The sequence below is a fragment of the Diplotaxodon limnothrissa genome, linkage group LG22 (genome assembly GCF_057381915.1).
Source record: "Diplotaxodon limnothrissa isolate DT_005_m linkage group LG22, D_limnothrissa_male_GT1.1, whole genome shotgun sequence".
Classification (NCBI taxonomy): Eukaryota; Metazoa; Chordata; class Actinopteri; order Cichliformes; family Cichlidae; genus Diplotaxodon; species Diplotaxodon limnothrissa.
In genome coordinates this window covers 30,415,768-30,442,700 of record NC_140616.1, presented here as the reverse complement: position 1 = coordinate 30,442,700, position 26,933 = coordinate 30,415,768, and the positions used below count along the sequence as shown (strand labels likewise).

At 42.2% G+C, this 26,933-nt stretch overlaps 1 protein-coding gene across 1 annotated transcript; it reads right to left on the bottom strand.

The window, feature by feature from the left end:
- Positions 1–4,418: 4,418 nt before the first annotated feature.
- khdrbs1b (KH domain containing, RNA binding, signal transduction associated 1b) lies at positions 4,419–17,323 on the bottom strand. The gene is made up of 9 exons (XM_085345820.1): positions 16,930–17,323; positions 14,986–15,107; positions 13,344–13,460; positions 12,818–12,964; positions 8,472–8,605; positions 7,333–7,573; positions 6,824–6,891; positions 6,444–6,502; positions 4,419–5,729 (listed from the first exon to the last, which is right to left on the bottom strand). The coding sequence occupies exons 1-9, from the start codon at positions 17,021–17,023 to the stop codon at positions 5,623–5,625; spliced, it is 1,089 nt and encodes a 362-aa protein (XP_085201946.1). The 5' UTR covers positions 17,024–17,323; the 3' UTR covers positions 4,419–5,622.
- Positions 17,324–26,933: the final 9,610 nt, after the last annotated feature.

Sequence of the window (26,933 nt, the reverse complement as noted above, 5' to 3'; positions counted from 1 at the left end):
GTGATAATGGCAGAAAATGGCAGAGAGGGGAATCAAATCAACACAAGCATGATGGATAGATGGATGGCAGGGATGTTAGTAATGTCTGCCTTCACCCTCTGTCCCTTTCTCACATGCGACTCCATCTCGTCGAATTCTAATTCTTGGATGCTGAACTGCAAAGAACAGGCCAGCGCTGCTTATGAAAGCCTTTCACATACGCGGCGAGGGTACATGCAAGCACATGCAAATAGGAAGCATTTGCATGTGCTTAGCATTAGCATTCATTATCCGCGGCGTCGCATGGGGCTCGTGCGAGAGGTGGCAAGAGTGCGTTTCGCGAACTCGTCCTCAGCGAGACACCGATCATTTCTAACTCTTGAGCCTGGATTCTAATTCAGTGCCGGGATACAAAACTGCTGGCTGGTGAAACGGATACAGCTCGCCTTGGTGGAAAGTAAGAGTTTCCTTTTATGTCAAACTCAACAGTTAAAGGAAATTAAAAATGATTTCACAGCCTGCTATAACAGGAGCGCTCATTTTATGGTAAATTAGGCTGTGACAATTACATTGCTCGGACCACGGGGTGGTCTGCGGAAGCCACGCGCAAAAGTGTGCACAATCAGCGCAGGCTTCGAGTGGGCGTCTTCCAGACTTGAAAATAATTAACACGAGAATAATGTGCTCTAATTCGATAGTGACGAGAAATATATAAATAGGAGGAAAGAGTCCACGTGAAATGGGAGTCTCTGGATTCTCAGTCTGCTCACTGACCAGCTGCAGTCTCAACCGGCTCCTTTCTCTTTTTCCTCATCTCCCCCCAACCTCTAAATCAGCTGGCTCCTTTGGATGACATGGCAGCCGGCCACCTCTCACCACCCATTTGCTCCTCTTCCCTTCCCCCACCCACCCCCATCACCTCCCACAACCCCTGCCAGGAACAGAACTGGGCCTCGAGGCCACTCCTTTTCAGCTCCGTCTGACCACGACACCATGCTGAGCTGCTCCCGTGCACGGCTTCAACTGCAGAGGAGACAAAAAAAAAAAAAAGGAAAAAAAAAAAGATGTTGGCATGAGAGGACATGTAAATACACAATGCTGATTCTTAATGTCCCTAAGTCGTCCCTTGTTTCCTGCTCTGCGGCAATTTAGAATGAAAAAGGGGGAAAAAAAATACGAGGCCACTTTTCTAATTCAATTTTTAAGCATTGGCTGCAATAATTAAAAGGTCATTTTCCTGCCAAGCAGCACAGCTCTTCTGCTGTAACTAAGCAACATTTTAAGTGAAACATAATTATTGGCAAGACTGCCGATTTTGGATTAGCGCATTACCATTTCAATCAACAGCTAATGTGTTCGCAGCGCTCTGATTCAGAGTATTTTCCAGCAATTTGAAAGAAACACGAAGCGGAATCCAACAATTCTGAGACGCCTGAACTTGAAGCCGCTGGAACGAGAGGATTTTGATATATATATAATTTTTTTTAAAGAAAGGATTTTCTTCCTAAAAATAGTCATATTGAGCACATTCTTCTAACAAGTGGGTGACCTTTCTGTCAAAACACCTCCTTTAAAGTGGCCTTAAATGCTTTGTTATCCACTTTCTCTGCCAGCTTCTAAAAGCCTGAACACCGAGCAATACTTTTCCAGCCATCATTCAACTTTTCCTGCCTTCAAGGTGCAGACAGGACATCATAAGAAAAACACCCCCCGCCCAACCCCTCTCGTTCCATTTCAGGAATGGCCAGAGTCCTCATGCTGCTCTTTTCCTTCAGTCAGAGTGAGTGAGGCTACAGATCCTCATTAGTCACTTTTCCTGAGACCACCCCGACACGGGCATCGAGCTCTCCTCGCTCGCTCAGACTTGCTGAAGGCTAGCCGCGGCCACACACCAATTCACAGGCATTGTGAGAAGCAGAGGCGACTTACGGGAGCCCGGGCAATCATCAGAATCAACCAACCTTTGAAATGCTGTGAATATCATGAACGTGCTGCTGCTGCATAATGTTACACCGGCTGAACGGAGCCAGAGGCGTTTGCAGCAGTGCGGGGGGGGTGGGGAGTTAAATGGCCGTACCAGTGCCTTTGAATGTTTAAGAACATTACCTACAAACTGTGTAGACACTCTCAGGCTAGTCTTACACTTACGCTGATATAAATATTATAAGAAGAGTCCTTTCAGAATAACATTTATATCTGTCATCAATAACTATTAATGACAACCGACACAAGTGATACACACGACTGCGGATTTATTCTTACTAAGGGTAAAATATGTTACCAATTAGCAAACTTAGTTATTTTGTAACAAAGGTTTCAATAGTTGTCAAATCACATGAATCTGAGAGATACGCACAGAAGTGATACTGTTAATGAGCCTATTTTAACTCAAACTATGACTTTTCCTAAAGTGGAAAAGGAAGTTTTTCCTTCCCACTGTCTCCAAAGTGCTTGCTCATAGGGGGTCATATGATTGCTGGGTTGCTCTCTGTATGTATTTATTGCAGGGTCTTACAGTATAAAGCAACTGTTGTTGTGATTTGGTGCCGTATAAATAAAATCTAATTGAAAATTGAATCCTTTGCATTAAATCTTTGCCATCAGTACTTCATAAAATCCTTCAGAAAACCAACCCTTTACTTGTGCACCTTTTTAGAAATGTGTGTATACATAGAGTTGTAGTAACCTGCAAAGATTTAAATGGGAACCACCACAAGACAAACTTAGAGGCTTTTTAAACCTATGAGGATGAATTCTAACTCTGTAACAGTCATTTAAACATGTCAAAAATGCACAAGTGTTTAATCAGCAGTTTACCTTTTATGGGTATCAGTTACCATTTAACAGTTACCTCTCCAAATAACGATGTTGGCTTCGTTAACAATGAATAACAAATGAATAAATAATTAGCTTTAGTCTTTGTCAACAGCAAAATAACCTTTAACTAAGGTGTATCTAGCCAATGATTTTTGTTAACTACCTATAAAAATCTGATATTCAAACACAGCATTTTTTTCCTCTCCTCCTGTCAGACATTTGAAACCAGCAGACTTGTGTGTAGTCATTTGTTTTAATCTGGCTCTGTTCAGATCAGCCGTTTGCTGGCTTTTTAAATTTTGTTGTTCCAAACACCATAAATATTAGTAAATGTCTGCATTTAGCCAATAATATCAGTCAGTCTCCAAACACAGCATCTGCAAAGACGCACATTCCTGCTGTGATGTAAGAGCATCAACGGCTGTCTGAGGTATACAAGAGAGAAAAAACAGGGCTCTAGATGATGCCTGCAGCAGCGCAGCTCTTAAATGGGTGAGGCGTAGCAGCGAACCAACCTGACGTTTGCATGGTCTCTGTCCAGCCGACCGTCAGTCTCCGGGCACTCAGTGACCGATAGCTGTGCCTGAAGGAAGGACAAACCCCAAATCAATACCTTGTCTAAAAACACTGGGAGAAACTCGAGACAGATCATGCAACATCTACAGGAGAAGATATGCTCATGCAACTCAAGCTTTCTTTTTCAGATAACTCTGTACAGGCACAACCTTTTGAAATATTACAGTAAGCAACTTTTACACAGCAAATAAAAAAAGTAACAGCAGCTCAACTGTACAGAAGATGATGACAGATTTGGCTTTGTTCCTTTTAGCAAGAGTTGCATTAACACTATCCTATTATATTTTGTTAGTACACAGCACAGTTATTTTGGTACATGAAATCCACTACTGTATGATATTGGAAGTTACGTTTTTCTTACTTTTGAGTCGATTCTTTTTTGATGCCATGACTGTAATGATATTTTAAGAAATTGTACGCATTTACCAGAAAGTTTATGTCAAAGGATAAACACACTAAGAAATTAAACATTTAGGGTTAGGTTACCTTTACAGTGGAGTTCTCTAGGTTATAACCATCCTCTCCATTGCACTGCCATTACACTCTGTACTAAAGTAGCCATCGCGCCAGCTGTCATTCATGACAATGAAGCCTAGACCTGAATGGTGGTTTGAACTCAGTTAATTTTCAGATGCTATAAAAGCAATTCTCATTAAGGATTACGACCACAGGTAGGAGGATTGAAAAAGTCTTATACGTACCCAGGCATTCAATGCTTTAGAACTCTATACACATTAGGAAGCTATCCAGGTTATTTTAGAGGTCTTACCTCTGGGTCCTTTTTAAAAAGTATAGAAAGAGAGAGAAAGAATAAGTTGTGCTCTTTTGATAATCAATCAAGACATCATTTAGTAGGGTTAAAGTCTTCAGACGTCAATACATTCATTTAGATTTAAAAAGCGCTTTTGAATGAGAAACAAAGGAAAACACCTACATCTGACTGCTGGTTTAAAAAAGGCCATTTCAGAATTTTACTAGGACAGGAAACAAATAAAGCAAGTTAAGTTTCATAAAAAACAAACTAAGCTTTATTGACAAACTGCTGCAAAACATCTTTTGGACAGATTTAGTAACCTATTTAGGCAAGCTTACACATGTAGCATAATGCATTTTATGGAGAGGGTACAGATACTAGTGGCAGAATAAGTACAGTTAGGATGTTTTAAAATATGTACAAGAGTTCGGATTGAGCTGCAGGATCCCTTCTCTATAGAAAGAGAAGACCCATGTGGAGATTTTTGTCCCAATCCTTCTTTGTGTACTTTGTGCATGCAGTTTATGTAGAGTCAGATCACAAAATCAAGACCTGAACCGTGTTTCTTTTTTCTTTTAGCACAACAGGTGAGACCAGGTCTCGTCCGTGTTCTCATTAAACAAACATTTTGTCTTCAGTCTTAAAATTATTAATTTTTGTCTTTTTAAACATGACAAACAAATTGAGGATATGAGGACAGTCCATCTCAACAGTGTCTATTAGGGCTATATTTCAAAACTCTAAGTACAATGACAAATATTGCTGCCTAAGTCTAAATGGACAACGTTTTAGAACTATTTAAACAACAAACCATAATCAAGAATGAATTGTACTTGAGTTAGCCTTTGCTTCATTTAAGGATTTGGGTTTTTGTTTGTTTCTATATTACATAACTGAACGTTTAAAAGGTCTTTTATTTGGCTATATTAACAGAATTTTGAAATGTAGCCTAAATGGGAATCTGCAACTGACCCTCAACAGATTCTTTATATATATATGTATATAAAAACAATTAAAATGGATTCCTTAGACAAGTGGATAATGAGCCACTAATTCAACTAGAAACGACTACTCCCACACAGTTAAAAAAATAAAATAAAAATAATTAAAAATTAACGATCAACAATGCAAAAAAGCCAGAGGAGGGTAAAAAGGGTCAGAGGAAAAAATGACAGCAAAACGTAAAAAAACTCAAAGAAAAAGAAAAACTATATAGAACGCCAACTTCTCATCTCTGACCCATCTAAAAGCCGCTTTGGTTGGTTGGATGGTTGGTTGGTGCGACAAAGAAGGGGTGGGGGAGGGAGTTCGCGGTCAAATCTCAAAAACCAGTTCCGATTTTCAGTTCCCAATTTGCTCTCTTGTATAAAGTCCGGCGTAGGAAAAGACCAAACCAAAGACAAAACAGACAATTACTTTTGTCGGGCTTCTTAAAGCGAGAGCTGCCGTGGTAGACAGGCGCTTGTCAGGGCGACACTAAGGGTGGCGAGTCCACTTCAGTACTGTCGATATGGGTGCTCCCGGTAAGTCGTCTTGCCGCCTCGAGAGGGGGGAGGGGCCTTCCCTGGAGTTGTCCGCTGGGTGCCGTTCCAGTCATCCTGGCCTGGAGTGGAAGCGGAAAAAAAAATAGACACATCAATAATTCAACATTTCTAACAAAGAGCCTTTGACTGAGCGCACATTAGAGCTGCCCTGTGGCACCGTTCAGTTTATCGGACATGTTGGAAAAGCACTAAATCCTACATCTGACCGTGCACGGCACCTACAACACGTCACAACACATCAACAAGAAGTCAAAAACTCTACAGTGTGACTTTAGCATTAAAGAATATTTAACTGTGAAATAAAGCCGTCAGTTTGGATCAGGGTGAAGAACTGTCCCATCACATTGTGGATGATCAATTTTGTCCAATTTCAGATCTTTAAAATAACCATCTGGCAATGCCAATGTTTTCCTTATAGCTTTGTCTTTTTCAGCCTTCATTACAACATGTTTAACATTTAGGCAGCAGAAAATAATGTGACACAATGGCACTGATGCTGACAGATCTGAGTATCAGTGCCATTCTATTAGCTGACAGTGATATCAATCAAAGTCAATATTAGCTGACACAATGCACAATTTGGAAAATTTAATCTGGCTGATGATTTATTTATTTATTTTTACTGTTTTTAAAGACAATCAGAGACATTATGGGCTGACGTGCATGCATATTTCAGACACCAACACGCAATAACAAATATACAGAGGATCAATTCAATCAATTCAATAAGGATGTTTGTCGTTTATTGTAATAAAAAAAAAATTGTTCTTTACCATAGGACTCGTACGACTCTGTGGTCTCCCCATGTCCATAGTCATAATATTCTGGCTCTCTGTTGGTCATAAACAGGGAAAAAAAGAATAAAAAGAAAAATCACTTTTAATCTTTGAAAAACATCAAGCAGCTGACTGTAATGTCTAGGGGGACGCTAATTGGCTTCTACGAATAAGATCAAAGCTTGGCTCTCTACTATGGAACATCTGAGTCCCGGCTGGTCCTAAATAACACTGGCATCCACAGCATGAAACACAAAGTACTATCAACGCTGAATTTGTGCTGAATTTGTTCATTTCAAGTGAAACTAGCAACTAGGCGATGTGTGTGCATTCTGTGAGAAGCAGGTGAAAACCAAAGAGACGTCTGATTCACTCACGCCTGCGGCTGACTGTAATAGCTGTCGTAAGACTCGTAGGCCGTGTCTGTGTAGCTCTCATCGTAGCCCTGGAGAGGGAAAGAAACAGAGAGAGAAAGAGAGAGAAGGGGAAAAAAAAAAAAAGAAAAAACAGGATGAGATTTAAGGAGAGTCTTGTTCATGAATGTCAAGATGTCCCCAAAGAACTCCACTTGTACAAAAGCAGACACGCTCCCCTTATGTCTCGAGCATCTGAAATGACTTATTCCTATGACGACGGACAAGCAATTCAAAGCTAACAGAACGTCAAGAAAGATCTTATTGAGATGAGACGAGCAGTGGAGAGGTCAGATTTAGCAACGTCAAACCTGAAAACATAACGTCTACACAGACAACTGAGGCGTCTCTGCACATTTCTTATATCTAGCTCATCAAATACAACACTAGAAGTGACGTTTGTGTGTGATAATAATAAACCTACAAAATAAATGTGAAAGGATAAATTCATTTCCACTGGCAGTGGTACTTACATATTCGTCATAGCCTTCTGCAGCTGCACCGGGGTTGTGCTGGTGTGGAGGCGGTGGTGGCATCCTCTGGGGAGGTCCTCCAGCTATGAGTCTGGCACGGGGTGCCACAGCTCCCCTGGCAGGTGCTGCGGGAGGTCCTCCTCTGCCTGCTGGGGCACCCCTCACTGCGCCACCTCTGGCTGGGCCACCTCGAGTCACACCTCCCCTGGCGGCAGCACCACGAGGCGGCATTCCCCTGCCCCTGGAACCAAGAACTCTGGGTTATTGTCGTGATGATCTACAGCAGGAGTCTCAAACTCAAACGAGCTGAACTACATCTTTGGAAATATTTGTGGATGTTACTTTTATTTAAAATATTGTATAATAAGACAAAACTGCAAAGGTGAGAACTCTTATCTGAAGCCTTATAACATAACAAAATGGTACTTTTCTATCTGACCAGACACGTGGCTGCACTTCTGCTATAGTTTTTTTTTTTTTTAAACAAAATAAAAGTATACACGTTAGTTTTTGTAGTGCAAATAGTTTTCTTTACAAGTAACTCCTTACTGAACAAACGCAGCCAATCCCTCAACATATTTGTGCTTCCTGCTCACATTGCCTTCATATTTAAAAATATATAAATATTTTTAAAAAAAACAAAACAAAACAAAAAAAAAAAAACAGACAGGTAGGTTTGCATAAAGACAGCAGCAGGGGCAAAAAGCAACCCAACTCTAGAGCCCAACTGGTACAGGATTTTTAAGGCTGACAGAGAAACTTGGCAAAAATGTAAAAATCTGATACCAGCCAAGAAAATGAGTTTGTTTAAAAATTTTATTTATTTGTGATCTTTAAACTCCTGGCAGGGTAAGTATAGCTGATTATATGTTTCTTTTTTAAATACTAAGCTCAGCTAACTGGTAGGTGGTTGTAGCTTAATATTAACCATTAAGATGTCGTATCAAACTTAGGCTTTTGACGGCATATAGAGCCGGGCAGCCTGCTGGGCCTGAGAGGTCCCCAAGCATTCCAAATCATTGAGAGGGAAACAACAACAATAAAAATGTATGTATGTGCATACATACATACATACATACATATTCAGTGATGCAGCAGCTGTCATGAGAAATTGTGTGTGTTTGTGTGCACTTCCTCACCTGTGTGCTCCTGCAGGGGGGACACCGCGGCCCCTGACTGGCAGGCCACCTCGGCCTCGGGCTCCGTGATCCTGGCCTCCGTTCAGGTAGCTCATCTCCATGAACTGCTCCTGGCAGATATCATCCATCATATCCTATACACAAACACACACAGTGAGGACGATAATACTAAGACAAAAAAAAAAAGAAAGAAAAGAAATGGAAAAGTGACTGTGCAAACACAAAAAATAGAAAGGAAAGGAGACAGCGTGGAAAGAGGAGTGATGAATAAAAGAGTGAAATCATTTCCGAGCTGCTCAAAACACGCCACCCCTCCCAACGGCTAACAGAGCGACTGGAAGAAAAAGTCTCAGTGCCAGTGACTCAGAGTGTTAAAGAGAGGAGGGGGGGGATGTGGATGTGGGAGGCTGGAGGTTGGAAAGCATCCATCCACACTCCGTGCCTTCCTGTGTCTCTCCATCATGCACAAAATGTAAATCACTTCTCTGCACACTCCTTGACAAGTCTGGTGTGACTGCATGAGCAGTTACCTTATTTTATCTGCAAAAACAATAACTTGGGGTGGATTAGCCAAGCTGCCTGTCTCAGCAGCACAAATCCTGCAGCCCAATCCTCCGCCTTTCTTCTGGGAGCAATCACAAGAGCTGCACTGTGACCCAATCAATTCTTTTTCATATCACTCCCCAGACTGGAATAGTGACAGAGCTCTAATGATGTCCAAAAAAAAAAAAAAAAAAGCTACTGGAATATGAGATGCAGACATCAGCTTTCAACTTATCTGCAGCAAAAGCAGGCAGAGCATTTGACTGATTAGAAATTCATCTGAAGGGAGGAGCAGTCCAGCTGATGCTGCAGAGGATGCAAAGTCTTTACCCAACAAGGTGTTGAGTTTAATCAAGGATCTGTAGACGTTACGATCAATAGAAGAGAGAGAAATCCTTCTGCATTCACGTTGGTCGATGTGCAGATATACACAAATAAACAGGATGAGGAAGAAAAAAGAAGACAAACCCTGCTGAAATCACAGGGCTGTGAGAGACTCACTGTCTTAGTCAAATAAACTAATTTTTTTAAATAAAATAACTCAAGTCTAAGATGGCCGATATTCAGCCCTCCCGCCACTAGCCTGGGCTGCAGCAGCAACCTCCTCTCTCGCTCTGACAGGAAGTTACAAACATACAAGGTGAGAAGTAAGACAGCTGACAGCCTTGTGGACCAGTATGACACCAAAACTGCTGTGATCTAAAACACAAACAGTTGCATGTCAGAGTAAACTGGCACACAGCCACTCCAATGCAGCAATGTGTTAACTGTGTTCTTTACATGCATGCGGCTTCGAACCTGCACGGACAGTGGAGCTGCTGTTTGACACATCTACATATGACTACACCTGCACCAATTTAAAATAATTATAGGAGAATGACATTTCAAATAGGGCTGGGCCATATCATACCGTTCACGTATAATGTCGGGCAACGATAAGAAAATGAAATATCGCAATAGAATATGGGCAAAACGTGCATGCGCAGTGCCTTTGTTTTCATACGCACATGGCGGAGAATGAGAAGGGCGAAAGCAGATCGTTGAATGAAACGGATGAACCAGAATTGGTTTGTAAAAATGCTGCAACTTCAGTGGTGTGGAACTGGTTTAGCTTTCGTCCGTCAGATACACAACAAAGCACTATTTTTGGTAGAGCATGCTAGCGGGCCGTCGTTATTACCGTGTTTTTTGGAAAATACGGCACACTTAAAATCAATCCTTTGATTTTTCTGAAAATCGACAGTGCCCCTTATAATCCCATGTGCCTTATGAATGAATTCTGGTTGTGTTTACTGACCTCGAAACGATTTTATGTCGTACACAGCGCTCGAAAATCTGTCAAATGTTTTAGTACGACTTTGCTAAGCTACAAAGCCGCACCGCTTGATGGATTGTCGGAGCATTACAGCTGTCGTAGGCAGGAGCCTCGCGGAGTGATACGTACTGTGCTTCAACATAATATTACCGTATTGTGTGTGTATAACCTCTTTAAGTTTTGTGGATATTATACATGGTTATGCTGAGGATATGTCGGCCAGTTTCCACTGGAAATGGCTTTTGGTTAAACTGTCAGTAAGGAATTTGCATTTGCACTGTTAAATTTTTATATAACTTTCATGCACATAAAAAACAGCTGCTTGTTTATGTGAAAATATATTGATGTTTTTTCTTTTTGCACTAATCAAGTTGTGGAGTTGTAAAGTATTTTGTCTAGTGTCAATTATATCGTCAGTTATATCGTTATGGCAAATTTTCAAATGTATATCGTAATAAATATTTTTGGTCATATCGCCCTGCTCTAATTTCAAATGGCTTGTAAATCAACAATCAACATGCATTCAGCCACCTCCATGCTCAGTTTTCCTACTTTGAGGCCATTCCATCAATCTGAGCCCCCCTCCCAAAAAAAAAAAAAAAAAAAAAAAAAGTAAATTAGTCACCAGGAACATCCCTGTGGAATACCTAAGCAGAAGTACAGGCAATACATAAAAGTTTCAGCAACAAATTACATCCACCCATTCTCCATCTGAGTCATTTATTAAAACACAGCCTTGCTCTAAATGAAGGCCGTCACGCCTGACAGATTATGGTCTTAAACTGTAACGACAGCTTCTGTAAGCGGCTGATTTTTACATAACGCAGCAACACCAACACCGCAGCTGGTTCATCAGCCCATTCATCTAGCCTCCAAATTATTCTTTCTATAGTGCTCTGCACACTAATTAAAAAAATGTAAGGCAGCTCACAAACCCCTGGGCCTATTGGCCTGCTTTGGTGAGAGCCATTGTGAGAGGACTGTGGGCTTCAGCTGGGCCCGACAGCACACCGAGCTGGCCGGCACTCAAGAATCTCTCAGCATAAAACCAACAAAGCAGACGTGGGCTGCGTACAGTGAATACGGCCACATATCCGCCTCGAAGCTCTACAACTCCAGGCCGATTCTCCTCTCTGAAGAATGAGACTCAGGTGAAAGCAGAAAAGTAGGCAAGCCACATGAAGGGGGCAACCCTGCTGACACAGTGAAAGTGGCCCAATTCCTCCTCTTAAGCTGATTGCTTTACGTGCCTGGACTGTGCCGCAGAATGTGTTTGCTCCAGGTAAATACCCACTCAATCTCCTCCGGCTGTCCTAGCAGGCCCTCCTCCCAAAGCTTTGTCTAACCAGCACGCTGCGGCTCTCTCCACCTTTCTGAAACGTAATTTCACTCGATTACCACGAGAACACTTTCGGTGTAGCTTCACAAACTTTTCCCAGCTTGGCGATGGGGAAACTGCATTTACAATCCAAAACAACTTCTAACCTCTGCAATTAAAGAAATCATGAAGTTGCATTAAAGTGGGTATGGGTGAGTGTGATTTTCAGATTTAAAGGCATTTGTGAGGATTTGCTCAAAGTTCAATCAATAACGAGCTTAAAAACCAATCTTGAATCAAAACCAAGCGGAAAATAAAGTCATATTACGAAACTGACATCTCCTACATCTGTGTGCAAATGGGCCTGAAGAAAAACTTGCTGACTGCGTGCATGCAGCTCAAATCAGAGCTGAGACGATTAGCCAATTACTTAGTTGAAAATTAAGAGGCAACTACTTTGTGATTCAATTAATCTCCTGTTGTTCAAGAAGTAATACCAATTAATTCCCCAATTCCAGCTTAACTGGGTTGACTATTTATATTTCCCTCTCTTGTATGGCGGTGAAGACAGTCATGTTAGGGAATGAGACAAAACCCTTTTCAAAGATCTACCTGGGATTTAAGACAGCAAAACGGCACCGTTATCATCTTCAATAGCATTTATTAGATTATGTTTAAGAAAAGAATGGGCACCCAGATCAATGAAAATAATCGTTTACTGCAGCCAGAGCTCAGCCTGTACAAGGCCTCAGATATCACTGAGAAAAGGAAGCGCTGTTTCAATTAAACAAATATAAAAATACACTTATACAGGAGAGAAGAAGCAAATCCTGGATTCAAAACAGTGTTTGTGTGAGGTGATCTTTGGAAAGCAAATCCATAATTTAAAAAACAAAAAAAACAAAACGAAGCATCTTCTTTTAAGCTACAACGAAAATGCCTCTATTCTCATGGCAAAGTCATGTTTAACCTCAACTATTCTCACTCTGACTCTGTATTAAAATTGAGAAATCTCCTGACATCACTTCCCCCTGTTAAGGTGCTGAGTGTTTTCCACATTGCTGACCTTTTACAGGCTTAGTTTTGCAGTTAATAAACGGCACAAAACGCTCTACTAAACTCCACACAGGCAAGTTCACAGATGGCCAAAAGCAGAACTGGCAAACTCACCGGAAACAGGAACTTCTTGACCTCCTCCATGGCGTGGGCCATGCGCAGGTAAGCCTCGGGCACAGGCGCAAAAACCTCGATGAACACGTGCAGCTCCATGGAGAGGTGGGCATACTTGGGCTCACCGCTTTTCCTCAGCCCCTCCTCCTGAAAGAAAAACCATCACAGAGAGTGAGAAGAAGCCAGCTCAAACATTTAATGAATAATGCAAGGAGAAAAATCACATTTATTCCACCTCGGAGAGCAACAGGGCTTACATGCAGTATTCCCTTCCTTTGTATAGCTTGATAATTACATCAAACTGGTAGATAACAGGTTTAGTGGGCTATCCTGAAGACTCTGGAGCAGATGTGCAGTGTTTGAATGCCCTTGGCTGAGTGTTAATGTTCAGCTGAGCCATCCAGCAACTTGACTCCATCTGGGCTCACTAACTGTCATCCCGCTCAAGCAAAGGCCAGATGTGTTATTGCTTCAGGTAACCTTCCCACAGGTGCATAAGACCAGATGTGTGTAAGCGTGTGTGTACCTTGGCTTTGTCTCTCATGGATCCTTTGCCCAGCACAGAGATCTTGGCTCCAGTCTCCTCCTGCAGACGTTTGATTGTGTTGCCCTGAGGTCCCAAAATCTTCCCCACAAAATTGAACTAACAGCAAAACAAAGCAGAACAAAATTAGCCTGACAATCACGGCAGAGGCGAGTTTAATACCAGGAGAGTGAGGGAGAGGCAATCACCGTCTGTCTGTCAGGGCTCTTGTTGCACATACTGCAGCCTTAAGTAGTAGATTTAACAGACAAAGTCGATATGAGCCCCCGAGGGCTGTAATACTGCCGTTTGCTATTCACTGCAATCATCCATGCAGTGAGCCAGAACTTTACCTCCTCGATCTTTCAACAAAGTAATTACCGTGTGTATGATGCGTCCCGCAATTAGCTGTCATTGCCAGAAACGTTTAACAAAAAGCCGCCCCAAAGGAACCTCACTTCAACCTGAAGTAGTAAAAGCAGCTCCAATAATCGGAATCGCTCATTAGCTGTGTCGTGCCCGACACAGCAGTGTGACGGAACAACTAAAACCCAAGGCCGGTGTTAGGGATGCACCTGTCCTGCATTTGGAATACATCAGTCCTATCCCACCTCAAAACCCTAAAGGGTCAGCAGACTGGATGCATTACACACCTGCAATGCCAATGTCTGAAATGCATGTTTGCAATTATTTTAAACTCAATCACAACTCGACTGGTCCAAAAAAACAAAAAAAACAAAACTGGGCTCTCTCTCCCTCTCTGACAGCTTCTGTCGCTCGCTGGCTCGGCTTAAAAGTTTGGAAGCTTTCGCTGCACTTGCAGGAACATAATGCGTTGAATAATATTATCTCACTTCACCTGCCTCTTGACTGCTTCACTGGAGTGGAGCAGACAAGAGTCCATCCAATTTGGTCTATCCCCATTCTGAGAGATCAGACAGTCATCAGACCCTCACAGAACAGGAGATGCTCCTACAGCTCATCGATCCGACGCTGAAAACGAAGCAGCACCTACAGATCTCATTCTTTATAAAGCAGTTTGCTCTATTCAAAAAGAGCACTGAACACCAGAAGTTACACAATGGGCCATAAAAGAGACACCACACTGACTCTGGCAACTTAATCTTTTTATTTTATTTTTTTTTTTTTTTAGCAGCATGCAAATGATGCATTGTGCAGCTGCAGCATGCTCTCTGAGTTTTACAGGACAGATTACAGCCTTTATCACAAACAGTCATCCTAAAATCAATGCAGCCTTACGTCTGAGCCAGATATGGATTGAACAGATATGGCTGAATGCACCTGAGGTTAAATGATAAACCTAAGTAAGGCTCGGGATGGAAACAGGAAAAGATCTGAGCACCAGTATGAATTACACTGAAATATAGAGCCATCCCAGCTATACTCATTTTAACATTTTGATCCCTTTTAGTGAGATTTTAAAAACATGCCAGTATCGGCTGTAATTATACTCTGGAGCTTAAAGATCAGGGTTGAGAGGAGTAATTTGAGACTCCCAAGTAACCCCGTGGCTTTGTGTAATTGAAACACAGCTGCAGGATAAATTAAATCAAGAGGGGTTTCGCTGGGAAGCGGGAGACGACAGGAGGAGGAGGAGAAAAGAGGGGAGACAAAGAAAGCTCACCTTCGGGTACTGTTTGACAGGTATGAGCACTCGCTCCTTGAGTTTGATGTTCTTCGTCGTGAAAAGGTCCAGGTATGTCTCAGTTTCCTTTTTAGTCTCACCTTTCTGGATTCTGTCAATTTCTGGAAGATGAGAGGGATCATTTCAGGCAACCAAACAGTCAGAGTGGCAACATACAACACAATGATGAGAAGCACTTATGTGCGCTTACGTGAACCAGAAAGCACCAACTTTAGGGATTCAGCACCACCAGGATAGAGTTAAAACCTGATCTTAAAAACCAGTTGTGCATACACTCATCAGCTGTTTAGAGTTGGATTAATACAAATCTGGTCCCAACTGTGTAAAGCGCAGCATCACTTCTATGATTTGTGGCCCTCTGAGGGGAAAACACGTCTGACTTTTTAGCCCGTTCCTGTGGTTGTAACACACACCTCTGCAAGTCTTTGATTCACAAGCAAATCCACATTAACTGAATGCCAAACAACGGCAGTTTCCACTGAGTGCGTTGACTGCTTCACTCTGCACATTTGTGTTCATTTGAATAGCAGTGAAACAGCTTAGCGAACCATTAAAAGGCAAACACTTGACCACCGATGAATAGTTTCGGCCATTTATCAAACAAATCGTAGCCCATTCTCTCGCTGTTGTTCACTCTAAAAGACAATTTTGCTGTGATTATGTCACCCTAAACAGCTGATCAGCCAAATCATCTCAGACCTTGTTCATTCTTTAACAAAAATCAAAACAGTCCAACTCTAATCTGTACTGGAAACAAATCAACACGAAGTATTTGCGAGCATCCTCTGTAACCTCTTCCTTGTGGCAGAGCACCTGGTTTTCCCCCTCCAGCACCCATTGCAGTACTCCCATCTCAAACCACCTCCGCCCTCCTGACTGTGACAACTCCCGACAACTCCTTACACCACAGTCTACCAGCTGCAGATCAGGAGAAGCCTGAGTAGATGTTTCACCGAGGGAACCCATCCACACTGCACACCCTGACACACTTTGTCTTCCTGGTTAGTCCACGCTTCCAAATTTCACACACGCAGCCTAGATTCGCCAAATCACGTTTACCAAACGGTCAACTTCATTATCACCAGGGCTACCTGAGTTAAGCAAATAAATAAAATAAAATCAGTTTTAGAAAATGGTTCACAATTACTGACAGAGCACATGGCCAATGGCTGACATAACTATATAATCACATTTGTTTATATAAAGCAGTCATAGCTAGCTTTTAACATCCTTTTTTGTATTACGGATAGCTGACCAACTCACACAGTACTACTAGGTAGGTGTGTGTGTCCACTTGTCCTCGCTTCAACACAGCTGCAAGGCAGCAGTCCCGGGGCGGCCATGGCTGCAGTTTTGTTGCTCAAGGACACTTAAGCAGTGGCCATCGGCAAGCACCGCGGTTAAAGGCTCTTTGTCGCCTCTGCTAGGCCGATTCTCGGCTTTAAAGTACTGAGGTGACCCCCGCTCCTGGACACTAGCGCACATTCACAGGCTGCTGCGCAATAACATATATCAACAGGGACTCGAGAGCACACGACGGAAACAGCCCGCGTGCCCAAGTTTAAACTCGCGCGAGCACCGACAGTTACAGAAAAGAGCAGGTGCGACAAAAGCTGCACGCGAGGAAGCGGATATTAGTCGCAATAACTGAAAAGTGTAGCTCCTCCGTGGTGTAGCGATAGCCTTAAGCGGTTTACTCTTTCAGACGCTATTCGTTCACTAACTACAGATTTTAACGCCCACACGTATTTTTCTTTGTTTTTGAGCCATGAATAGGACCTCGTCTCAGCGTAGCGGTGAACGGGGTAGTTCACGTCCCGTCCGCAAACACATGGCGCCGCTCTCCTCAACTCCAGAGGATAAAGCGTACGGTGGAAAAATTCACAACAAAACAAAAATAAAGACAGTGTAACAGTACTTTACCCGCGTTTAAAAGTTTCATGGCGTGCGTGAACGACGAGTCCAGGCTGTCCTTCTCTGCCAGAAGCTCGGGGAGATATTTGTCGTCGTTCTCCATTTTGTTGAGTTTGGAGGTGTAGGGGGGGCAGTCAGTTTCGGTGCAAAAAATAAAGCGTGGAGAAAAATAAACCCAACAGTATACGGGGAGGAAAAAGTAGTCCAATTATGTAACTACGGAGAACCGCGTATCCTCTTTGCAGACCGCGCTTTGCATGTGGCGTTTTTGTGCGACCGACGGGTCCGTTACTGTTTGCCGCTTCCCAACTGATTGATTCCCTCTTCTCAGCAGCGCTGGCTAGTTGGAAATGGGAGAACAAAAGCTGCGAGGCGCTGGAAGAACAGCCAACTCAAACCGACGGAAGTGAGCTCAGAGGGACGTACTTCTCCGGACTGACGCCGCCTACTGTGTGCTGTTCGGATGCGCCGCCTCCAGGAGCGACAATCCCACTATCAGATTTTCAATAGTGATATGGGTGTGTCCGCTCTGGAGCGAGTTACTGTCATAATAAAAACGTCTAGACTGCCCACAAGGTGTTCAATTCCCCCACACCCTCCACCCCATACTTTAAATTAGGGGAAACTTAGAGATACAATAGGGTGGCCTGCTGAACTAGAGGTGCTCAAGAGAGGCCACATGCTTTAAAATATGTCCTCATATGTTTGCTGTGATGTCTGTAGAAGTAAGCCACAATACTTCAATCTGTCTTGTGGATATTATCGTTTTCTCACATGAAGAATACAATTAGTCTGTGCAGTTAAAGTCATACATATGTAGCAATAGAAATATTCTATCTCTTATGTGCTGTTGTACAGGACCTTTTAACATCGGTTGTATATTAAGTGGTGTGAGCAGGATAATAATAGATGATGACACCCACAGTGTTTAATTAGTAAACAGAATTTCAGTGAAGATGGTGTGCCCTGAAGATGTGCCGCGTTCATTTGAGGCTCTCTACTGCCCCTTAGTGGCAGTGACGACAACGACAAGGAGCGGGTCTCTGTGCAGCTTAAAGTGGGTCTGTCAACAGAAACCCTTTCTCAGTCGAATTACACGTTTTCCTCTCAGCTGTCTATTGATTCAAAAACACTTATGTGTGAGTGAAAAGCAGCCGTGAGCCTAATGTCTGGGAGAAACAGCTCAAGGATTGATTCTGGAAGCGGTAATGAACCTTGCAGTGCCATTCTGTGGAGCACATGGTGTCAGAGGGTACAGCTGACTGGTCCATGCAAAGTAAAAGAAGGCGGTTTCCTGTATATTGGTTATTTGAGTACATACAGTGGCATGCATTATGCCTGGGCAGATCCTCTTTGAGCGAATAGCTGAAATTGCAGATCATTTGTCAGTCGGCCGCCGGACTGAAAACTATTACAATCGACCGCAGGTGTACCCAGGCATGCATCTGCTCAAAACAAATGAAGGCAAAAATTGACTGCAGTCAACACTTATGAGAGGCTGAAGACCTGCTCTAACTATCAGCGCTCAGCTTGATCTATCTCTGACCATTACAGTGTTATTAGTGTTGGGGGTTGCAAGGTTGTCCTGACTCCTCATGTCATTGACAGAATGGATCGCCTGTGAGCTGAATTTCAATTGGCTCATAAAAGGAAGAGTTACTTCTCTTGGCAGGTGGAGGAGTTCCAATCGGATAGCTTGTGCTCTTGCCTTCTGCTCGTGTGGACTTCCCATGTCCCCTAACATACAGGGCCACAGTCTGGGATAAACAGGGGCAGATGGAAGGAGGTAAACGCTGGGGTTAGGCTTATATAAGCCATCACTATTCCAGATCTTTGCATCTGACCATTTTTCATGCCCCACAGATTCGTAAAAGTGGCAAGAATTCAGCGCTCCCCTGGAGTTTCATCCTTGTTAGGGCAGAAGAGCATGTGAAACAGCATTTGGAGCATCATGGGAGTCTGAAACTCTACTAAAAGTCAAACTAATGAAATTCTCAGCAGCTCCTTATGGCAGGTTTCACTGCCGTTTTTACAAACTGCAGTATAACAGGACTTGGAGACTACTGCCTCAGTGAAGCTGGACTTCAGCACAGCTGTGCTTTAGGGTAAATGTTAGCATGACTGAAAAAAACACATCCCCACATTTTTCCCTAGTGTTCCTAATCCTCTTCCATACAGCCTCCCAGTGGCACCGGAGAAACAGTTACAGGGTTACCAAATGAACTTCGATACATCATCTGAGAACCATGCAGTTCCATATAGTTATTGAGATTCTAGTGAAACGTGTGATTTGCTGTTAGAAGTTGATGAGAATTCAGAAGAATACTAAAGGATCCATCCTCTCAGACCACGAATTTAGAATAAATAAGTCATGTTCTTGTCAAAATGTATTTCAGTATAGAGCAGTGGACTGTTGGTTTTTTTGACACACAAATTCCTAGAAAAATGCTGCTTGCTAAAAACCTCCCATATCATGCTCCAATAATGTTTTCTGGCTGGTATCTGGCATAAAACCAATATAATTCAATGCATATTGACTAAATGTAATCATGTTGGAAACCATCATATCAGAAGAGACACTAAATGGATGATATCCCATTGTAAATGGAAAGCTTTTATCTCTACAGTATGTTTCCTCCAGCCACGATGGTAAAGGGAAAATAGAGATAGAATGAAATCGGTGGCAGGACAAATAGAAGGAGAATAGGAATTTGTACACTTAAATCCTTTAGTCTTCACACTGTCAGCGGAGGGTTTTCCTGTTCTTGGGAGGTTTAGGCACGAAAGCAAGTGAGAGTGAGCGAGAAAGATGGCTGGGTTCAGTCTGAGGGTCACGCTCAGTTTAGCATCGCTACAAGGCCAGAGAAACCTTTTTTTCCCCATGAAAGCTTTCAGAACTGTCACACCTGCTTAGGTCTGTAACACCACCCCCCTCCCCTTCCTCTTCCTCTATCCCCACCTCTTCCCAACCCTTCTACACTCCCCATCCCTCCCTCACTGCTCAGCCGCCACAGAAAACAACTCTCTCTTTCACCTCTGTGCAAGATTTTACTTTACACCCCCGTCCTTTCGGCAGGGCGATTATTTTTCTTGATGGTTTACAGAAGAGGAATTGAAGCAAAAGAAATGCTGAAGTAACACTAAATCGCTAAAATTTATAGACAGGTTGTTTTGATTTTTGATGCAAATCCTTTGTTTTGTTAAAGAGAAATGCCTGCCTCTTTGTGTATCATTATGCTATACCTCTAGACTATTATTAGAATTGGAGCTCTACTACTTGGAGACAGGAGTCCAAGGAAAAGCTATTAGTGAGGCTACTTACATATTCTGCTGGTACTGCAAAAACAGGGGGAAATGCCAAAGACTCAGCAGTCAAAAACTTTAATTTTCTCTGCAACATCTTTTGCTTCAGTAAATAAGTAATGTGACACTCTTGCTGTGTTATTTCAGATATATCACTGTCCCCTCCTCTATTAAAAAGTGTATTAGCTCATTTTGGTGTAAATAAAGAAGTACTTTATGTCCAAGTAATTTGGATCCTGTCATAAGTCCTGATCTAGAATTCTAGACAAAAATGGGACCATTTTCCTCTTCCACAAGTCCAGTAACTGGTCTCCTCAGTTCCCAGATGTTTATGAACTGTTGTTGAAAACAGAGGGGATGCTGCACAGCAAATTCAAAATGAGCCAGTATTTTTCATAAAAGAGTAAAATGTCTCAGTTGAAATATATGATATGCTTCTTCTGCTCTACTATGAATAAAATATGGATCCGTGAGATTTGCAAATCACTTCACTCTGTTTATATTGCTAAAAGTATTCAGTCATCCATCCAAATCATTGAATTCAGGTGTTCTCCCATGTCCACAGGTGCATACCAAGACATTTTGGAATATTTCACTTCGTGGGAACAGTTTGGGGATGGCCCCTTCCTGTTCCAACGTGACTGTGAATCAGTGCACAAAGCAAGGTCCATAAAATATGGATAAGCAAGTGTGTCGTGGAATAAATTATTTGGCCTGCAAGAGTTCTGACCTCAACCTGATAAAACACGTTTGGGACGAATTAGAGTGCAGACTGGAAGTCTGGTCCAGCATCAGTGTCTGACCTCACAAACGCGCTTCTGGAAGAATGGTTGTCGCGGCCTTTTACGTTCCAAACACCAAAAAAGTCCAAGAAAAGGCCGTGGGTGGCAACGGGAGGTTTGTTTTAGAATGCACTTCTGACTCCATTGTTTAAAAATCATATGCCGTTTATTTCGTGGAAAATTATAAACAAAAATCAGCCAAATAACTTCTTAAAACTTAAAATTAAACGAAAGTTAACTTAATTTGCTTTAACAACTTCAAAAGTGGTCAAAAAATCATTTTCTAACCCTCCCGTCTTCCCATCTGACATTTGGCAAACAAAAAACGAAAAACCTCTTTACCACACCCATCCAGGGTGCTCTTAATCTCTTGATTAATGGGAGGGTCCATAAGCTAATAAACCAATCACTTTCCAAAAGCTTCTCCAATAAAATTTATTACAAATTTACATAACAAAACCAGGTCAGAATATTCTTACACCTTTAAAGAAAAAACAAAAATGAATACAAATTGCATTTTATAAACATTCAACAAAAATGGCCACAACAATGGTCAAACATTCCCATAGACACACTCCTGAACCTTGTGGAAAACCTCAAAGCTGTTATAACTGCAAAGACTGGACTAACCTATGGATTAACAATGGGATGCCCCTCAAGTTCATATGCGTGGGAAGGCAGACGACCTAATGCTTTTGGCAGTACGGTGTGGTTGCCTGTCCTCAGACACTCCCCTTATCCTTCTGAGTGGGGATCTTAACCCCCCAGTGTTGAACACAAAGTTACACCCTTGGTCAGCAGTGGTACCTTTTGCCAACTCTGAACAACAGTAACCAGCAGTTTGAGATGGCATTAACTAATGATCACATAATGCACACAGAATGATTTAATGAGTGTATTTCAGTAGCAGTGAGCACTTTTTAAATAAGAAAACTTGCATATTCCCAAATGGTGGACAATCAAGAAAAGAAGCAAGTCAGGTGTTAAGGAACGTTACTTTAGCTTCTGAGCTAACAGCCCTGTCCTGAACTGAACTCACAGAGCAGTGAACGGACACTTGGCTTTATCAGGTGCCAGAAGCCCAACTCAGTTGCTTCTCTTCCACACTTAGTGCCACAAAATGCCACAGTAATGCAGATTTAAACACTTGGCAGCATATACATAGCATGTCTCAATTTGGATACTTTCATGCAGTACACTATGTACACTTCTTACTTGTGTAGTACATTAAATGGACAATGTAGTACAAATCAAACACAACAAGTTGCACACTTATGGGAAGCGCAGATGTTGAGCTACAAACTTGATTTTTGGGAACATTTGCAACTCTACGTGCCTCTGACCGTACATGATAATGTAAGCTTCTTTCTACTAAGAAGATGGAAACTGATGATGTATAAACACCAAACACCACTACAAGGCAATGTGTTTTTATCTGTGATGATAGTTAGCATTGGAGTAATTGTCGATGCTGATGACACATCCTGGGTCCCTCCCCTTCCTGCTACTGAGGCTGAGAAGTAGACAAGGTCCTTTAATAAACTTTTCGAGCATTATATCACACAGTACTAGTTGACATAAACACACAAGTGCACTAAAAATAGCAAGTTTAAGTGTGAATTACATCATTTTAGATTGAACCGCCAGGGGACAAGACTTTTGCCTGACACTCAAAATAATGTAAACCTACTACCTTGCCAACATCCCAAACACTCGGATTAAAGCTTTAAAGAGTAATGATATCTGATATGTCTGTCTCACCGCTGTGATTTGTGGTGAAAATAAGTAGGCCATTTCTTAACCCAGGAGGCAGAGGAGTCTGTTTACTCACACTCAAGGCTTTCATTTGTTGTTTTCATCAAAGTTCTGATTTCTCCGTGAGTGCCTCTATTTGTCAGCGTGTGTGCACACAAAGGTGGGCACTTGTATGTGATATATGTAGAACGTGCTTTACACTCAGGGGCTTTCCCTCTCTTTTATTCACTTTTTGATGCGAGTCCTCTCTTTAGCACTCTCTTGCTAAAGGTATACGTACAGTATTGATTTATGGTACCCGGCCACCTTCATTGGACCCAAATGAAAAGCCAACAAGGTGTTTATAGACATATATATATCTTATCATAATGCCCCGTGGCTCGTTAAGTTTTCATATCCTGTATTACCTTCGGGAGGACTTTAAGTAACGGTTTGCATTCAGCTCTGGTTCTGTGTCATCAGTAAGCAAACAGTAAAGTGGCTGGGGGAGATATTTTGGCTCTCGGGCAGGGCGGTGGTGCCAAAAACAGATGAAATGAAGATTTCCTTGTGTTGTAGGCACACTTTAACTGTCAGCGTGATGGAATTTACTAGTCTCCATCTCCTTGTGTGAACACAGTTTCATTCTATTAATAATGAAGTGGGTCATTGCTGCACTCACGGGTCCTACGTGCAGATTTTTATTAGTATGACTATATTATGTCAACATCCGCCGGTAGCTGGTTTTTCCTTGCAGAAGAGCAGGATTATTATTTTTGAGTGGCAACTAATGAAGTCGATTTCCAGCTGATTGATTCACGGAGGGTATGTTATAGAAAAAGGTGAATGACTTCATTTTAACCAGGGTAATGATGACGCCACAAATCCTGCACTGTAAAGGTTTTCGCTGTATCTGTTTAAACATGAGCACTGAGAACTTAATGCCTAAGTGTCTGGCTCATCTAATACATCATCTTCTATACTCAGAGTATATAGTCTGCCTCATGGCTCACGCTGTCAGGGGAGGAAAAATTATAGACTGTATATAAAAGATGGATGCAAGGTCACCACCCACTGTTTTTCAGCTTCTAGTTTGTCAATTTGATATTTGCCACTGTGTAAGGATCTGTCTGTGTGTATAAACCAGACATGAGTCTATTTTTGATAAGACTTGTGACGCTTTCAGCTAAATCTAATACTAGCTGGCTTGGTCAGTAAGTGAAAATGTTCATGCCTGTCACGGTCCTGAGTCTGTGGACTCAGTGTTTTTCTGTTTGTATTAGTTATCTTTGTTTTCATGATGTGTTTTGATTCTCTTGGGTTTGATTTCTGTCACTGTATCCCCTAGTTTAGTCCTCGTCTGTTCAGTTTCCTGTTTTACTTTGAAAGTCTGTGTACTATGTCAATGTGTTGAGTTTTGCCTCCCCTTGTCTTGTCATGTCTGATGAGTCCCAGCTGTGCTCTCCTCCTGTTTCACATTCCCTAATCACCTCAGTATGTATTTAAGCCCTGTGTTTTTCCCTGCCAGCTGTTGCGTCCTCCATGTTTGTTGTGTGTATCCATGGTCGTCTACCTTCAGCATCTCCTGTCTAGTTAGTTTAAGTTGTTGTTTATGTATCGTCCAAAGGCGACTCTCCAGCAAATAAAGCCGTCGTTTAAGTTAATGTTTTGTCTCAGAGTCCTGCACGTGGGTCCAGCCACCGACAGCCACACAACTCATCGTGACAATGCCTGTCTGAGAAAAGTGCATAAAGTGCGTCGTGAGGGGTTTTACAGCCTTTATGATTTTTATGAATAAGACAGATGTAAAACTTACGAAAATACAGTTGAAAGTTGAAACTCTGTGCAGTCCTTCACATTTTCCAAAGCTGTCCAGTGGGCTGGACTGAAGTCTTTGCTGGGCCGATGTTCGACACCCCGGTTCTAGAGAGTGATCTGTATAATTTTAATGGGACTTCAGGATATTTATTATATGCATTTATGTTTTCTGCTCCGAAGTTTGTTTTTCTCTCTTTTCCTTGTTCCTTGTCCAAAGTGCCTGTCTGAAGGATTTATAGATTCTATCAACTACATCTTAGAAGAAATGGTTTGATCCAAATTGCCAACTGAATGCTGGCTGCCAAAGTAGATGTGGTGGCTGTGTAGTTATAGAAATGACAAAAGAGAACCACAGTAGTTGAGTGGGATTGTGGTATCCAGCCCCATACTAGCAGTTGTGGTAGAGTGTAGAGGCATTTAACCCCAAGGTTTTCTTGCCCTTTCCTGTGTCATCAGAAAGACATTTAATTTGAGTTACGTGTCCAATTACGCTGAGTTGGAACTGGATATAGAGAAAATTAGTGGTTTTGTGCCGAGCTTTACGGGTTCAGAACAATCTACCAAAAACCATCATGACTTCCTTCCAGTTCACCATTTAGCATGTGTCAAGTCTGAATCCAGAAATATTTATAACCAGAACCAATAGTGGGTCTTTTTTTTCCTTCAAAATATCATCTTTTCCTTTAAAATATGACATGCTTTACACTCATTTTCCTTTAGACTCATCTTCTGGCTTTCCACTCAGGCTCTCCTGACCCACCACAGCTGGATGGTCACGGTCAGACTCTGCTGCCTCAGTAACACAGCAACATCAAACAGGGCTCTCAGCCCATTTGATATCTCAGACCGTGGTCCCTCCCGCCTCTCTTCACTGAACAGCATCTCAAATGCACAAATACTATAAATAATCTCCAAAACCAAAAGAGGATTTCACACTTGGTTTAGTGCACTAATAATTAGAAATGCATCGAGGCCTTCAAAGGCTGGCTGCAGATGGAGATCAGAGGCCCTTTCTTAACTGTCAAAGCTCTGTAATGAAATGTCATGACTACTGAGAATTTCTTTCTTTTTTTCTTACCCTTCACCTGCCTTCTACCTTCGGGGCATTTACACAAACGCAGCCGTAACTCATCCCACATTCAGTTTTTTTTTTAATGTTTGTGAATGATACATCCCTCTTCATGGTGCTTCTTCAAAGCAGGTATTCTTTTAAGGTGAAATAGAGGGGTAAAGAGAAGCCCTGCCTTTGAGCTTCTTCTCAGGGATCCCTTTGATCGAGGCGTGAGCGTGTGTGGCTGTGCGCTTGTATATATGTGTGTGGGTGTGGACATGTGTTCATGTAAACAGTAAAGAAAAACACCGTGTTCCCCAGAGCTAAAGATCTGGGATCAAATACTACCTTACGTGGTGTATATATACATATATAGGAAGTGTGTGTGTGCATGTGTGTGTAAATGACATGATCGGGTTCTTCCCAGCTAATGACACATGATTCAGACAGAACTTTGAAGACAAATCAGAAAAAGGAAAGCGCCACCTCCACCGCCAACCCCACCACCACCCTCCCTGCGTCATTACCCCCCTTTGCTTTGAGTGTTTCATGCACGCACTGAATGCAGAGGAATGCAATTTATCACCTCTCCGCTCCACATATTGCTAAAAATTATTCATGGAAACTTGTAATTGCAGGGAGGAGACATTTCCCTGCTCGCTCCCCAAGAACAATATTCATGTTCTGACTCAGCTTTCTGCAGCCGTCCACGATAAAGAAGCACATCTGTGTGACATTCGGCTCACTCCCTAGTTATTAAAGGGGACCCATTATTCCTTTCCTTACTTTATTTCATATGTATACCGCTGCAGTGATGGATGCTCACATTAAACGTGACCAAAGTTTCAACTAATGAGGTCAGTGTGGGTGCGTATAATCCCTGCGAGCTGAGAGCTTCCTCAGACTGTTCTAAAAGCTCGGTTTCAGGGTTTTTTTCTACTCTCAGCTCTTTGTGATGTCACAGAGAGGGGATGTGCTTAAGATGGTCAGTTCAAACCTGTTTGCGAGAGGCAGCCAATCAGAAGAAAGTGGTCTAGAAGGGCGGGAGCGGTGGGAGCAAGAAAGAGTGTATGTGTGTCAGCATTGGGATAGGGATTTGTGTTTGTGTGTTTTTATGTTGTTAACTGATAATTATGGGACAGCGTGTTTCAGGGCATTTAACAGAGTAGTGAGCAGTGTTGGTCAGGTTGCTTGAAAAAGGTAATTAGTAACTAATTACTGATTACAAAAAGTAAATACCATTACTTTACTGATTACTTACTTTTGAAAGTAATTAGTTACTTAGTTACTTAGTTACTTTTAAAAGACATGATACACAACCTGAA

What these genes read in the sequence shown, in the direction of transcription:
- khdrbs1b (XM_085345820.1), bottom strand. Translation starts at nt 17,023, where the DNA reads ATGGAGAACGACGACAAATATCTCCCCGAGCTTCTGGCAGAGAAGGAC. An exon ending in CAGAAGGCTATGACGAATAT is followed by an intron (nt 6,892 to 7,332) that starts GTAAGTACCACT and finishes TTCCCTCTCCAG; the next exon opens with GGCTACGATGAGAGCTACAC. An exon ending in TATTACAGTCAGCCGCAGGC is followed by an intron (nt 6,503 to 6,823) that starts GTGAGTGAATCA and finishes TATGACCAACAG; the next exon opens with AGAGCCAGAATATTATGACT.